The sequence below is a fragment of the Prionailurus bengalensis genome, chromosome C2 (genome assembly GCF_016509475.1).
Source record: "Prionailurus bengalensis isolate Pbe53 chromosome C2, Fcat_Pben_1.1_paternal_pri, whole genome shotgun sequence".
Classification (NCBI taxonomy): Eukaryota; Metazoa; Chordata; class Mammalia; order Carnivora; family Felidae; genus Prionailurus; species Prionailurus bengalensis.
In genome coordinates, this window is record NC_057350.1 from 133,155,898 (window position 1) to 133,170,206 (window position 14,309).

Below are 14,309 nucleotides of genomic sequence, written 5' to 3' on the forward strand. Positions count from 1 at the left end.
ACAGCAGTGTCCTTCCTTAAGGGTATAGGAGCTGAAATGTAGTTTAATGAACAGGAACACGGATGGCTCTGGGGTCAGAATGCCTGGGGCTGAGTCTAGAATTCACCAACTATTAAACTGTGAACTTTTGAGCAATTTATTTAATGTCTCTGAACCTTACTTAGTATGCTCACATGTAAAATGGGGATACTAATACTTTCCTTTGAGGGCTGAACTGAGAATTAAATGATATAATCCATTTAAAGAATTTGGCACATAGTACCAAGTACATATTAAACAGATTAGGGTTAAGAGACACTTTTTACCTATACGGGGATTTTTCTGGCTAAGACTTTGACAGTGCAGCAGTAGAGTTCAAGGTCAGTAAGACCTGATATTTTTCTCTGGTTTTCTCACCCCTACTCACACCTTAGACTCTACCAGTCTCCATTGAAGTACGGAGTATATTACTGTGTCAACTGGTGGATTGTACACAGAGACATCAAATCCATTGCAAAAGCAATAGAAGAGAAAAGGTTTAATGACTTACGTCTGATTAAATGAACAAATGGCTTGACAAACTTGGTGATATAGTTCAAATCTGGCTTGTGGGTTCGGCCAAGCTGGACTAAGTGATGATCCAGTGGGTGGCTGGCTAATTCTTCTAATTCCTTGTCGTTGTATACAGAGCCAAAGGAAAACACAAATATGGAGTAGCCCTGACACTTGGCTCTCAGAGATACATTTCTTAAGACTTCCTTGTCTAAGGGGTTGGTTTCTCCAGCAGATATAACAAAGATAACTTTGTTTTTCCTCAGGTTGGGGGTTCCTACAAAGACATTGTCAATTGTCCACTGCAGGGCATGGCCGATAAAAACATCTCCATTGAGCTGTTGAAAAGAGTCTTGGAGATGATGTTTCATTTGGTATATACTGTTATAAGTAACCAAATCAAATTCCAGGTAGACAGGGCATTCTTCACTGTTGGGCATATAGCCTGGAGGAGAGTAGCTCAGGACTGCCACTCTGTCTCCTAACATGGAGGTCAGTGGGTCTGGGGCAATGTGAAAGTAATCAAGCACTGAGATTAGAAAAGTTTTCACTTCCTGAAACTCCTCATTTCCTATTCTTTGGGAAGAATCTATGAGGAAAGCCACATCCATGTAATATTCTTGAAGAGAGGTATCTCCAGGTTCATAAGTAAGACCTGGTTCTTCTTTTCTGCCATGGTTTTCATGTCCTGCAATAGAATAGCTCAAGTCATTCTTTTTAGTAGAAGGCTTAACTTGGAGCTCCTAGCCAAGGATGGCCAATACACATCATGGGATTTTTGCCATGCTTCATTCCCACACCCATGGCAGACATCATTAATCAATTACAGTACTTGTTCTCAGATGCATTTTCCACACATTACATGGGAAACCACTGGGCATTCAACAGGGGCCGTCATGTGAAAAGAAATGTTTGCTAGCCCATCTCAGATCTCTGTCAAAAAGATCTTTGATTGATCCTCTAGCTATTTTCATATGCAAGATGAGAAACATATAACAATTTTTAGTGCACTCTACATGATCACAAAATTTGCATGAGATCTAATTATTACGCAGTGACCCTTAAAGTATATATGTCAAAATCACATTTACTGATGTCACAAACACTTGGACCATTATATACATGTTCAAAATATGCGCCATAGTGGGATGTCATGAGAGCAAGTATAAATGCTGATTTTAGAATCCAAACTCTTTGTAAGACATTAAATACTCTAAGATGTTGGTTAAGTGCCAGTCTACAGTTTATTGGCCCATGACAAAATAAGGAGCTCGCGCCATGTTGTAAGTCATCTAGTTACTAAGTATACTGTTTAGTTCAGCCGACTCCTTCTTCTTCTTTTTTTTTTTTTGTAGCAAGATTTTCTCAATGAAGAAACAGTGCCTTGATTTATATTCTGATGCTAATGTCTTATCTTGCTGCAGATCAGCACTTCAAGAAGCGCTGATCTAAGCCTAAGGGATCATAAAACCACGTCTACAACCATGGGGATAGTGGCAGGTTGGTGAAGCCACAACAGGAAATCAATCCCAGCTTAGAAAGACAGAAAGTAGGTAGCCAATATTCTTTTTACCATGAAAGAAGTGTGTCTATGAACCTAATCAAGCAAGAAGTAGATTTCTAACAGGCAAAAATTTATTGATCTCCATTTGTGCTCAACTGCATTATTAAAGCTTTATATTTATTACTTTATTTACTCCTCACAACAATCCTCGCAAATGAATCAATTAACCTGTATTAATGTCATAAAAACTTGATAATAGAAATAGAATGCAAAAACCACCATGATAGATAATGTTATTAACAGGGCAAAGGCTCCATTAGATGTTTATATGTTCAAATAACTGAATTGCTGGGGTAAGCTACACATTACCTTTTTATCTATTGTTGGATTTTTTTGACAAATAAAAATTATACATAAATTGTAAGGTTTACAGTGTGGTATTTTAATAACACTATACCTTGTGTAATGATTACAACAATCAGGTTAATATTATTGGATTTGATTTACTTAAAATTTTGTTTTGAATTTTACATCTATGTTTATGAGGAATATTGGCATGTACTTTCATTTTCACATAATGCCTTTGTCTGGTTTTGCTATCATGGTAATCTGGCCTCAAAGAATGAGCTGGAAAAGAATGTCTCCCTCTTTAATTTTCTGTAAGAGTTTGTGTAGAATTAGTATTATTTCTTCCTTAAACGTTTTGTTGAATTTACCAGTGAGGTTATTTTGGCTTCCATATGGGAAATTTTGAACTACAAATCAATTGCTTTAATAGGTTTAGGGCTACTTAGATTACTTCTTGAATGAGTTCTGGTAATTTGTGAAAATTGCAAGAAATCAATCTATTTCACCTAAGCTACTTTAGAGGCAAAATATTATTTATCATATTCTCTGACTATCCTTTTAATATGTGTAGACGATGTTTACTCTCTCATTCCTGATTTAATAGTGTATTTTCTTTTTTCCTGGTGAGTTTATCATTTTTTAAAAAAATTTTTAATGTTTGTTTATTTTTGAGAGAGAAACAGAGCACGAGTGGGGAAGGGCAAAGAGAGAGGGAGACACAGAATCTGAAGCAGGCTCCAGGCTCTGAGCCGTCAGCAAAGCTGACAGTCACCCAATTTTATTGACGTTCTCAAAGAAACACCTTTTTGGTTTTACTGATTTTCTCTTTTCTATTTCATTGAGTTCCACTTTAATTTTATTACTTCCTTTCTTCTTCTGCTTACCCTGAGTTCTTTCTTTGCTGATTTATTGAGGTGAAATTTGAAGTCATTGTTCTGAAAACTTTCTTCTTTACCAATGTAAGTATTCAATGCTATAGATGATCTTGTAAGTATTGTGTTAGTGGAATCTCACAAATTCTGGTATATTGTGATTTTATTTTCACTCATTTCGAAACACTTTCTAATTTCCTTTCTGATTTCTTCTTTGATCATGGATTATTTAGAAGTGTTTCATTTAGTTTCCAAACACTTGAGGCTTTTTTGAAGATCTTTCTGCCATTGATTTTTAATTTAATTCTGTTTTGGTCAGAGAATATATTTGGCATAACTTCAATCTCTTAAACTTTTGAGAATTGCTTTATGGCCCACAATACGGACTATCTTGGTGAGTGTTTCACGTGTATTGCAAAGAATGTGAATTTTGTTGTTGTGTGGAGTATTCTATTAATATCCATTAGGTGAGGTTAGTTACTAAGGTTGCTCAAGACCACTGTATCCCTGCTGATTTTCTACCAATTATTGAGAGAGGGTATTGAAACTCTGATGTTTTTTCACTTTTAAAAAATCTTTTCTCTCCCTTAGTTTTATTTTGGATAATTTCTATTGCCATGTCTTTAAGTTTATTGACATTTTCTTTTACCAAATCTGATTTGCTATTAATCCCATCCAGTGTATTGCTCATCCTAGACATTGCAACTTTTTATCTCTACATATTCTATTTGAATCTTTTTCTTATATCTTGCACATCTCTGCTTAACTTTTTCACATATGGAATATAGTTATAATGACTATTTTGATATCTTTGCTAATTCTAATATCTGTGTCAGTTCCACTTCGTTTTAAGAGTGATTATGTTCTTGATTATGGTCATGCCTTTCATGCTTCTTTTTGTGCCAGATATTGTGAAATGCTCCTTTTTTTGATATGGAATACTTTTGTTTTCCTATAAATATTCATGTTACATGAAAAGGGTTTGATCCTTTTGGGTCGTGCTATTAGGATTTAGGTGGCAAATCTAGAGCAGTGCTTAATTTAAAGCTAATTATTCCCCACTACTGAGACAAGACCTTCCTGAGTTTTCTCCCCTAATGCTCTATGAATTATGAGTTTTTCTAGGCTTGCTGGCAGGAAAAAGCATTGTTCCTGGCCCTCTGTGAACAACTGGCACTATTCTGTAATCTTTTCTGATGGTTCTTCCCCCAGGCTTAGGGCATTTCTTCATATGCATGTATCGTCACCATTCTGCTGAATAATTAAGGGGACCCTCTGCAGATCTCTGGAGTTCTCTCTCTTTGAAGCTCTCTCCTCTCTGGTATTCTGTCCTGAGAACTCTTACCATCTTGGTCTCCCTGGGTTCTCAGCTCTGCCTCCTCATCTCTAGGAGTGCATTGGGCTCCACTTGAATTCCTCCTTTCTGCACCATGGCAGTGAGCTGGAGCATAGGGTTTACCTCATTTGTTTCTGCCTCTCAGGGATCAATGTTTCAATTCCTGATGTCTAGTGTCCTGAAAACTATTGGTGTGTGTGTGTGTGTGTGTGTGTGTAGAGATATAAATATAAATATACATATACATATACATATACATATACATATACATATATATAAAATAGATAAGAACTGGCCATTTTGTTTGAGATGTTCCTATGTTCTCTTCCTTTTCACAAAGGGACTAAGGATTCATCATTTATATACCAGATTCTTCCTTTATCAATACACTTGTAGTAACTGAATAGGATTTTGTATTTCACAAGTATGTATAAAACTTGTGGGCCTCCCATTCCCCACCAGGAACCTAGTTTTAAATTCTTCTTAGAATTTTTTTTGTCAAGATAAAGGTCTCTAATGAAACTATTAAAGTGCAGACAAAAGCATTTATTTTATATTCTTCCTAGCTGTGATTGCTATGTAACACACTTTAGCCCTAAAACATCACCACCAAAAACACTTCTAGAGTTCTTGGCTATAGTGTATTAGCAACTGTGAAGGTCGGTTAAATAGTCATTTCTGTCATGTTGAAGTTTACCATCCTGGAGTTAACTAACCACCACCTGCTCTGTCATCAGTATCTCTGTTTTCCAACTAAAGCATTCTGGCTTCCTTATAAAGGTCAATCAACACACTTTATCAAAGCACGAGGAAAAGTATTTCACAAATGTTTTGACAGAGGAAGAGGGCTGACTTATGTTAGTGAAATATTTTTTCACACATGCTCATATCAAAAAGATTACTGTTTTTTCCAATTTTCTCTTTATAACTGAACAAAATCTCAATCCTTTTCCAAAGTACCCAGCAGCATTAATTTCTTTTTTTTTTTTAATTTTTTTTTTCAACGTTTATTTATTTTTGGGACAGAGAGAGACAGAGCATGAACGGGGGAGGGGCAGAGAGAGAAGGAGACACAGAATCGGAAACAGGCTCCAGGCTCTGAGCCATCAGCCCAGAGCCTGACGTGGGGCTCGAACTCACGGACCGTGAGATCGTGACCTGGCTGAAGTCGGACGCTTAACCGACTGCGCCACCCAGGCGCCCCCAGCAGCATTAATTTCTAATGGGGTGTATTTTCGCCTACAAAATCGATAAAAATAGGCTGTCTTTCTAAAAATTTTTTTTATGTTTATTCATTTTTGAAAGACAGAGAGAGACAGAGCACAAGCAGGGGTGGGGTGGAGAGAGAAGGGGACACAGAATCAGAAGCAGGCTCCAGGCCGTGAGCTGTCAGCACAGAGCCTGACGCGGAATTCGAGCTCACGAACCGTGAGATCATGACCTGAGCCGAAGTCTGATGCTCAACTGACTGAGCCACCCAGGCGCCCCTAGGCTCTCTTTCTATTTACAGGAATAGCGTGAGACTCAAGAAGCTAAAAGTGGATGCTTACGGTTAAAAAACTCTAAATTTGTCGAACATAAAGAATGATTTTTCTACTTTGAGTTTAAATTTATTTTACTTAGGGAGAGTGAGCCTTCAAAAATATTTTCCCTCAAGAAAACCTGGCAGGAGTGTGGATACAATATACCCGGAGCTCATGGCAATGCTGTGTATTTTCTGGAAATGTCAAGAAGCCAAATTCCCATCTTCAAGTCTATGGAAGAATTTCCTCAGAATGGCAGAAGAGGAAGGGCTGGCTCACTTTATTGTGGAGGAGGCTTGGAAGGAATGAAGGATCCAGTTAGGTTTCCAGGGAAGCGCCCCCAGAGATTAGCCTAACTCTGGCCAACATGTAAGCCATAACACCATATGTGTTCCAGTAACTTTAGGGAGAAATGGGGGTGGAAAGGGAACTCAGAGAGAAGGGAGAATCTTCAGGACCTGCGCCATTTGGAATGGGATTAAGTATGCTGTGAAGTAGCTATACTGCTTTTCGTGGCCTTCGTGAGAAACCTCAGGATATGCATGAGTTATCCAGTGATCTGGCCCTCTGTCCAGGGGACAAAATGAGCCATATGTTCTCCACAGGCAAGCCACATGTACAACTGAGACTACCTTATGTGTATATTTCTGTCCACATGAGCTGTGGCTGAGAGGTTCAAGTTAACCTTGTTTTGTCAGACTTAGCAATGTGTTCTTTGCTGCTTTCCCACCCTCTGAGTATTTAATTGAGCGTTCAGTTCACTTTAGGTCTTGTGCTCAGCTCTACGCCTGCCTTCTCTCATTTAACCTTCCACAAGGCACGATGAGGGTGGAATTATCATTATTCCCTTTCTGCAGATGAGCAAGCGGAGGCTTGGAATGAGTAAATGACTTGGCCAAGAAATGAAGCCTCTAAGGGGAAGAGGCAGGATTTGAGCCCCACTCATGTAACTCCTTCAGAACTGGTCATCAGACATAAGAACACTGCAGATACATTAAGGGACACATGAACCACCTCGCCAAAGGCCCTGGGACCTGATCTGAAGAATGAGGTTCCTGGTCAACTGCTATTCCTTCTGACTGAAGCCACTAGAGAAAGTTTTCTTCCAAAAGTAGGCAACTAGATGAATTAAATAAAATTTGCAATTTTGTCTTCTCTAGGCATCGTACGACAGTGGTTATGAGCAGAACCTTTGCGGTTTGTTTGAGTCCTGTCTCTGCCATTTGTTACCTCTGTGACCCTCCGTATCTCAGTTTCATTACTTAAAAACAGTAATAATAAACCATAACCTTATAAGGTTTTTTAGAGAATTAGATAAAGCTTGTACTGTGCCTAACATATCCTGAATACTCCACAAATACAATTTTTAGAGGGAAATAAACAAATGGAAAAGTCCCAGACATCTGAAAATCCTTCCCATGTTACTATATTTCACAAATCAGAATTTCCATAAGAAAACATGCATAGTCAACTGGTGTTAGTGGAACACAGCTTGCACATGTGTACATGTGTGTGCTCTCAGAAATGAGAACACAACACATTCTGTTGTGTTTATGAATGCTTAACTATGGAGGAGTTGGCAATAATTTATGTACCTTTCCATTTAAAAATGCCACCCCTTGGGGTGCCTGGGTGGCTCAGTCAGTTAAGCATCCAACTTCGGCTCAGGTCATGATCTCATGGTTCGTGTGTTCGAGTCCCATGTCGGGCTCTGTGCTGACAGCTTGGAGCCTGGAGCCTGCTTTGGATTCTGTGTCTTCCTGTCTCTCCAAACCTTCCCCTGCTCGCACTCTGTCTCTCCCTCTCAAAAATAAATAAGCATTAAAAAATTAAAAAAAAACAGGTGCCACCCCTGGCCTGTCCTCCCTCTTGTCTGCTGAGGTCACTGGCCAAGCTCTAAGCTGGGGAAGCAAGGGAGGGAGGCTCAAGAGTATGTGTGACGATGTGTCATGATTTTACACCAAAGAAAAAACCAGACACATTAAAAATTCTCTTGTTTTGTTGTATGAGGTCCTCTCTTCCCCATCTGCCTGACTAAGTAGAAGGGATGGTCTTAAAATAGATTTCATCCTTTGCCCCCAAAGACTTAGAATAAAAACCTTTCTTGGTGTAGACTCTTCTAGGTGGCACTTAGTCTGAAAGACTCACTCTTGCTGTCTGCTTCATGCTCTGAAACAATAGTCTGCAGAAGGTACCAGCATACTGAGAAAAAGTGATGTGTGCCTTAGGAATTATTTAGACCCAAACCACCCAGATCTGGCATTTTAGTCTTCATGGTGTTAGTCTGCGCTCTGGCCTCTGAATGAGTTTATAAACAGTTTATGAAATCAATTTATTCTGGCCTGAGTGCCTCTGGATGAGTTTATAAGTAGGAATTTTTTTAAATAAAATTAAATTTTTAAAATAAAATGGCACTACCAAAATGATTTAGAAATAAGTCAATAAGTCTCCCAAATGATGACGTGATTGAACTTCTTCTCAAATTTGGCAACTGGATATGTTTCTTTTTTTTTTTATTTAAAAAAAATTTTTTTTAATGTTTTATTTATTTTTGGGACAGAGAGAGAGAGAGCAGAGAGAGAGAGAGAGACAGAATCTGAAGCAGGCTCCAGGCTCTGAGCTGTCAGCACAGAGACCGACGTGGGGCTTGAACTCACGGACCGTGAGATCATGACCTGAGCCGAAGTCGGGCACTTAACCGACTGAGCCACCCAGGCGCCCCTGGATATATTTCTTCATCTGTAAATGCAGACAATGCCATCAGCAAGCAACAGGGAACACACCGATAAAATTAAGTGGGCATGGGTTTGAATCCTGGCCCTACTACTTAAAGCTCTGTGGCTTGGCTTGAAGTTCTTAACTTTTGCATGTTAAATATCCTCATCTGTAAAGCACACAATGTAATAATAATAAAAACGATAGGCTTTTTGGTACAGATTAAGTGAAATCATGTATGTAATGTGCTTAGCATTGTGCCTGGCACACAGTTGCGCTAAGTAAGCAGTAGCTTCTGTGGTTATGGTTATTCCTCACGCATTATTCAATCGTCAAGTGAGATAGTGCCCACAGTGCTTTGAGAATCGTACTGCATGGAATAACCAAAGCATTCCATTTGCACTTTTAATCAAACTGAATACTTTCTGACCACAAGTATCCTTGAAGACGGGGCCTCTGAGTCTTTAAAACAAAACAAAACAAAAGCTCTCTAACCCCCCAAAGAGACTAGCTCAGGGCTTAACTCAGATCAGAACAGGAGCCAAATACATGTTTGCTACATGAAAGGCCATCTGAGTAATCATATAAGCACAAACGCTTAGTGCTTTCATATAGTTAAGCCCTCAGCGGGGGCTGTCACTATCACCTCCACCCCCATCCCCTCCCCACCAATACCAGTATCACCGTCCTGATCATCACCACCCAAGTGCCATACCCTCACCTCCCTCTCTGCCATCAACAATGTCACTGTCGCCAACATCTCTACTACACACCTCTACCCCCACCAGCAGCAACAGCTAACACCTTCACCGCCACTGCCTTCACCTCCACCGCCACCACCTCTATGGTGGAGATGCCAACACCATCTCTACCGCCACCACCGTCACTATGACCCAGTTACTACTTCAAGCGCCCACGTTTTATTCCTTAAGAAAGAGGCCACATTAAAAAATGTCAGTCGTGCTCTAGAGCATTACTTTATCACTTGCGGTAAATAATTGCTTGAGACATACAGAAGCAACCGTCATGTGCATCCGAATTCAAGAAGTCCACACACCTTGAACCATCAGTTCACATTAGTTTTGCCCACATGCAAAACCTTCAAGGAAGACAACCAAAACTGGTCGTCTTAATGTCTTAAGCGGATCAGGAAACTCAGTTGATTCCCCCAAAGAACGTCAAGAAGGGTGAGATTTCCTAAGGAGTTCATGAAACATTAAAATTCAGGGGCTCCTGGGTGGCTCAGTTGGTTAAGTGTCATATTCTCGATTTCAGCCCAGGTCATGATCTCACGGTTCATGGGATTGAGCCTTTATCGGGCTCCACGCTGACAGTGCAGAGCCTGCTTGGGATGCTCCCTCTCCCTCTCTCTCTCTGCCCCTCTCCTCATTCGCACATGCTCTCTCCCACTCTCTCTCAAACAAACATTTAAAAAAATAAAATAAAATTCAGGTATGACCACAATTTTATTACTGACCTCCTTTTTAGAATGTATACTGATATGAAAGTAGGACACTCCACTGGTGTTCCATGGGGGACTCAGAAGCCAATTCTGCTGCATTTAATTCCAGCACAGATTTAAATTTAGCAGAAGTCAAGATAACATATTCAAGTTCAGTACATGACAGCAAAAATTAGAAGGTAAGTGTTCAACAAGAGATAAATAAATTCACTCATTGAAAGCAACATTATGAGGATACAGAAAAATCAGTATGAAGCCTGCAGCAATATGTAAACATATGACATATTACATGGAAAACAGAATATCCAATTGAATGAAACTATGTAAACCTATATACTATGGAAAAACCAAAGAATAAATTCTACACTACAAATAGCTGCTTACTAAATTATTTGAGGTTCTCAACATTCAAATTTTGTACTTTTATAATTTTTAAAAAATCAGCAGAATTTTGAGAGTCTAAGGGTGTAGGGATTGTGAGTCGCTATTTTGAATCTTCCTGAATGACGTTGGGGGCACAAAGTTTCTTCTAAAACAGGGTTTCTCCCACTATTGACAGTTTGACTGGATAATTCTTTGTTGGGAGGGGGAATTCTGGGCCTTGTAGGATGTTTAGCAACATCCATGGCCTCTACCCATTAGATGTTAGTAGCACCCTCCAGTTGTGACAACAAAAATCATCTTCAGACATTGCAGTAAGTCTCCTGGGGCAGGTAGAGCGCAATTGCCCGTAGGTGAATTTGCAAGAGGTCATCACTAAATACCTTTTCAGCTCTAATACCCTGTGACTGAGTCGAAGTCAAAAGACATACTGGCTTAAAAAAAAAAAAAAAAAAAAAAAAAAAAAAAAAAAAAAAAAGCTGATTTGTAGATTGGAAGCAGATTAAAGTTAGAAAAATAAAAAATGTAAAACAAAGACTGCAAATTCCCTTAAGCACGATACCAGATTAGCTGAAAGGGAGAAGTGTTGCTTCTCATCACCAGATGAAATTCATTGAAAAGAACATCAGTTGAAGTTATCCTATGGCCTGAGACCCCTTAAAGCTATGAGCGAACCCTAGGCTGAATTTGGGTTGATATTTAATGTTTCATTACAAATTATCCTGTCCTTTAATCTTGAAAGTAGACTGACTGTATCTTAAACATTGGTCAACATAGCATACTTGATGAAAGTGCTATGCTTACCAGTGGGTCAACACTTGCAAGATGCTTAGAATTAAACCACCCATTTTTCATTACATAATTCCAAAGAACTCATGTATTTCATTGGCACATAATTAGGAAGGACTGAATTTTCCAAAGAATTTTTATATGGCAGATGTTGTGGTCAAAATGCATGATATTATCTCTACATTATCTCTATATATATAGATCTTAAAAAGTGTTTTTGTTAGATGTTAGATGGAGGGAGGGATGACTGTTCAGTGGTCTTAGATGAATAAAATAAAACCGTAACGCAGTTCACCTGGAATCCTTCGGAAACGGGACTCCCACTTCTGTTCTGTGATACTAGACATTCGATTGCTTTCGGCTCCATTGAGAACATAAAGCAAATCCGGGACCCAAAGTGGTAGGGTAAGCAGTAGTTCTGAAGACAACCTGTGTAAGAGTCTCCTGTGCTGCTGGTGAAAACTCAGATTGCTGAACCCCAGCCCCAGAGTTTCTGACTTAGTGGGTCTGGGATGAATGCCGAGAAGCTGCATTTCTAACGAGTTTCCAGGGGCTGCTCATGTTGCTGGTTTAGGGACCACCCTTTGAGAATCCCTGGGATAGTGGATCTCAAACTTGAGGACATACCAAAATCATCAGTGGTTTTAAAGCCCGTAGCCTTTCTTCGCCACTCAAACCCCTAAATATAAAGCAGTCGTTCTGAGGAGGGTTTAGCAATCTGTGCTTAGGAAGGACTTACAGGTGATTCTGATACGGACTGTTCTTTAGCTGCTGATAAGGACTGGAGAGGGCCAGGAAAGGTGATGGAATTGAAGGCAAGCTTGGAAATCAGAGCAGGTGGTAAGAAGCAAAGGGATGGGCACAGGTAGAGAGATGGTGATTATGCTTCCTGTGAAAGATACACAACTCACTGCCAGTGCACGGGACTCTGGAAACTATACATTTCTTAAACAGTTCAGATTCCCACTTTCCCCCAAGACTCTCAGTTCAAGAGCAGGAAAAGCAGCCATCAGCATCACATTACAAATGAGTAATAAGCACAGCATATGGAGGTGCTTATGCAAGTTATCAACCTTTCCTTTGTGCCATACATCTGAAACTAATCAAAGCTCATCTCTTAGCAACTGAATACGATATCTGAACCACAATGTACTTTCCAAGGACAGCACATTATATACAAAGTTCTCAGCAGGTTTTCGCAACTGGCTAAAGATGATGAAAGAAAGAGAAGGAGGGAAGGAGGGAGGGAGGAAGAAAGGAAGGAAAGAGAAGGAAGGAAAGGGAAGAAAAGAAAGGGAAGGAAGGAATGAAGGAAGGGAGGGAGGAAGGAAAAAAAAGAAAATAGCACAAAGTCCTTAGACAACAATCATGATCTGAAACTCAGACTTATTTTAAAGGTTAAAATATATATATATATATTATCCTTAGGTCTGACACTCACACCGTTTGCAGGCACCACAACATGACAATATCCTCCACAGAACTCCCAATACACTTCAACCCATTCCAGGAGAAATGAAGTGGGGAGGGGCAACTAACAGTCTACATTTTTTCCTACTAGAGCCATGTACAATTGTTTGTTCAGCCAAAATGGACCTTCCGCTGGCTACAAGTATCTCAGTTCTCCAACATCTGGAAAACCAAATGAAAAGTCTTTCTAATATTACTGAACAATGGTTGTTAAAAATGGCAACAGGCGCGCCTGGGTGACTTAGTCGGTTAGGCGTCCGACTTTGGCTCAGGTCATGATCTCACAGTTCATGGGTTCGAGCCCCGCATCAGACTCTGTGCTGATAGCTAGGACCTGGAGCCTGCTTTAGATTTGTTCTCTCTCTCTCTCTCTCTCTCTCTCTCTCTCTGCCCCTCCCCTGCTCATACTCTGTCTCTCTCTTTCTCAAAAATAAATAAATAAACATTTTAAAAAATGGCAACAAGGATGAGTTTCTTTTTCTTTTTTTCTTAAATATCCAGTCATATCTGTCTTTTCCTGAAAAGATTCACATTTCTGAGTTCTTAGACTTTAGAATGCTTACCTCTAATGAAGCAATCACAATTGACAGTTTGGTATTCTAACCCTGTCAAACAACTTATTTTTTTTTCTTTTTCTTCTTTTTAAAACAAACCATCATAAATTCCTATACCATATCATTGAAATGAACACCCAAAATTAGCTATATCCATTAAAAAGAAGTATTCTATTCTCTTGCTTGAGCTATGTCTATAGGATAATAAAAATTGTTTAAAAATAGACACAGTTGAATGTCATGATGCCACAGCATTACACACATTTGGTTTTACTGCATTACCTCTTTTTTTAAGCCTTATGTTTCAACTAATGACTGACCTTTTTATTCTTAATTCTAGCTTCAAAAGGGAAAGTTCAGTTGCTTTTGCGATAAATTCAAATATTTATATTTCATAAGGAGGGGGACAATTTATCCAAGGAAATCGCTGAGAATGAGTATGATAAGTGGCACGAAATTGGCCCCTTTTTCTATTAAACTTGTGCAGTCTAACAACATACATGATACTTAGGACATAATGCTTGAAATGCGAGCATTCTGGCCAAAGGAGCATTTTGGAAGCCCGTAGAGGCACAGCTGAAATGGTTGAAGTCTGTTTAGCACGTCACCCTTTTCAGTGAAGACACAGACAAAAGTCCTCTGTGTCTGATTGGTTTGAAACTATTAAACCTGCCGGAAGATAACGGTTTCTTGCTTTGCCATTCAGAGTAGGCCGCGGGGACGCCTGTGCTCTGTCATTTCCAAGTACCTCCAACATAACATACCTTCTCGTGCAATTGCAATGTCTGAGGCCCTGGCCCGGCCAACTTTTAAAGTGATTTCAA

General features: G+C 39.4%; 1 protein-coding gene across 1 annotated transcript in view; it reads right to left on the reverse strand.

Moving 5' to 3' along the window:
- The window catches only part of COL6A5 (collagen type VI alpha 5 chain), a 94,432-nt gene that overhangs the window by 12,360 nt on the left and 67,763 nt on the right, over window positions 1-14,309 (reverse strand). Inside the window, exon 37 of the mRNA XM_043595424.1 lies at window positions 530-1,219. Within this exon, the coding sequence (XP_043451359.1) occupies window positions 530-1,219 (690 nt within the window). The remainder of the gene's footprint in view (window positions 1-529; window positions 1,220-14,309) is intronic.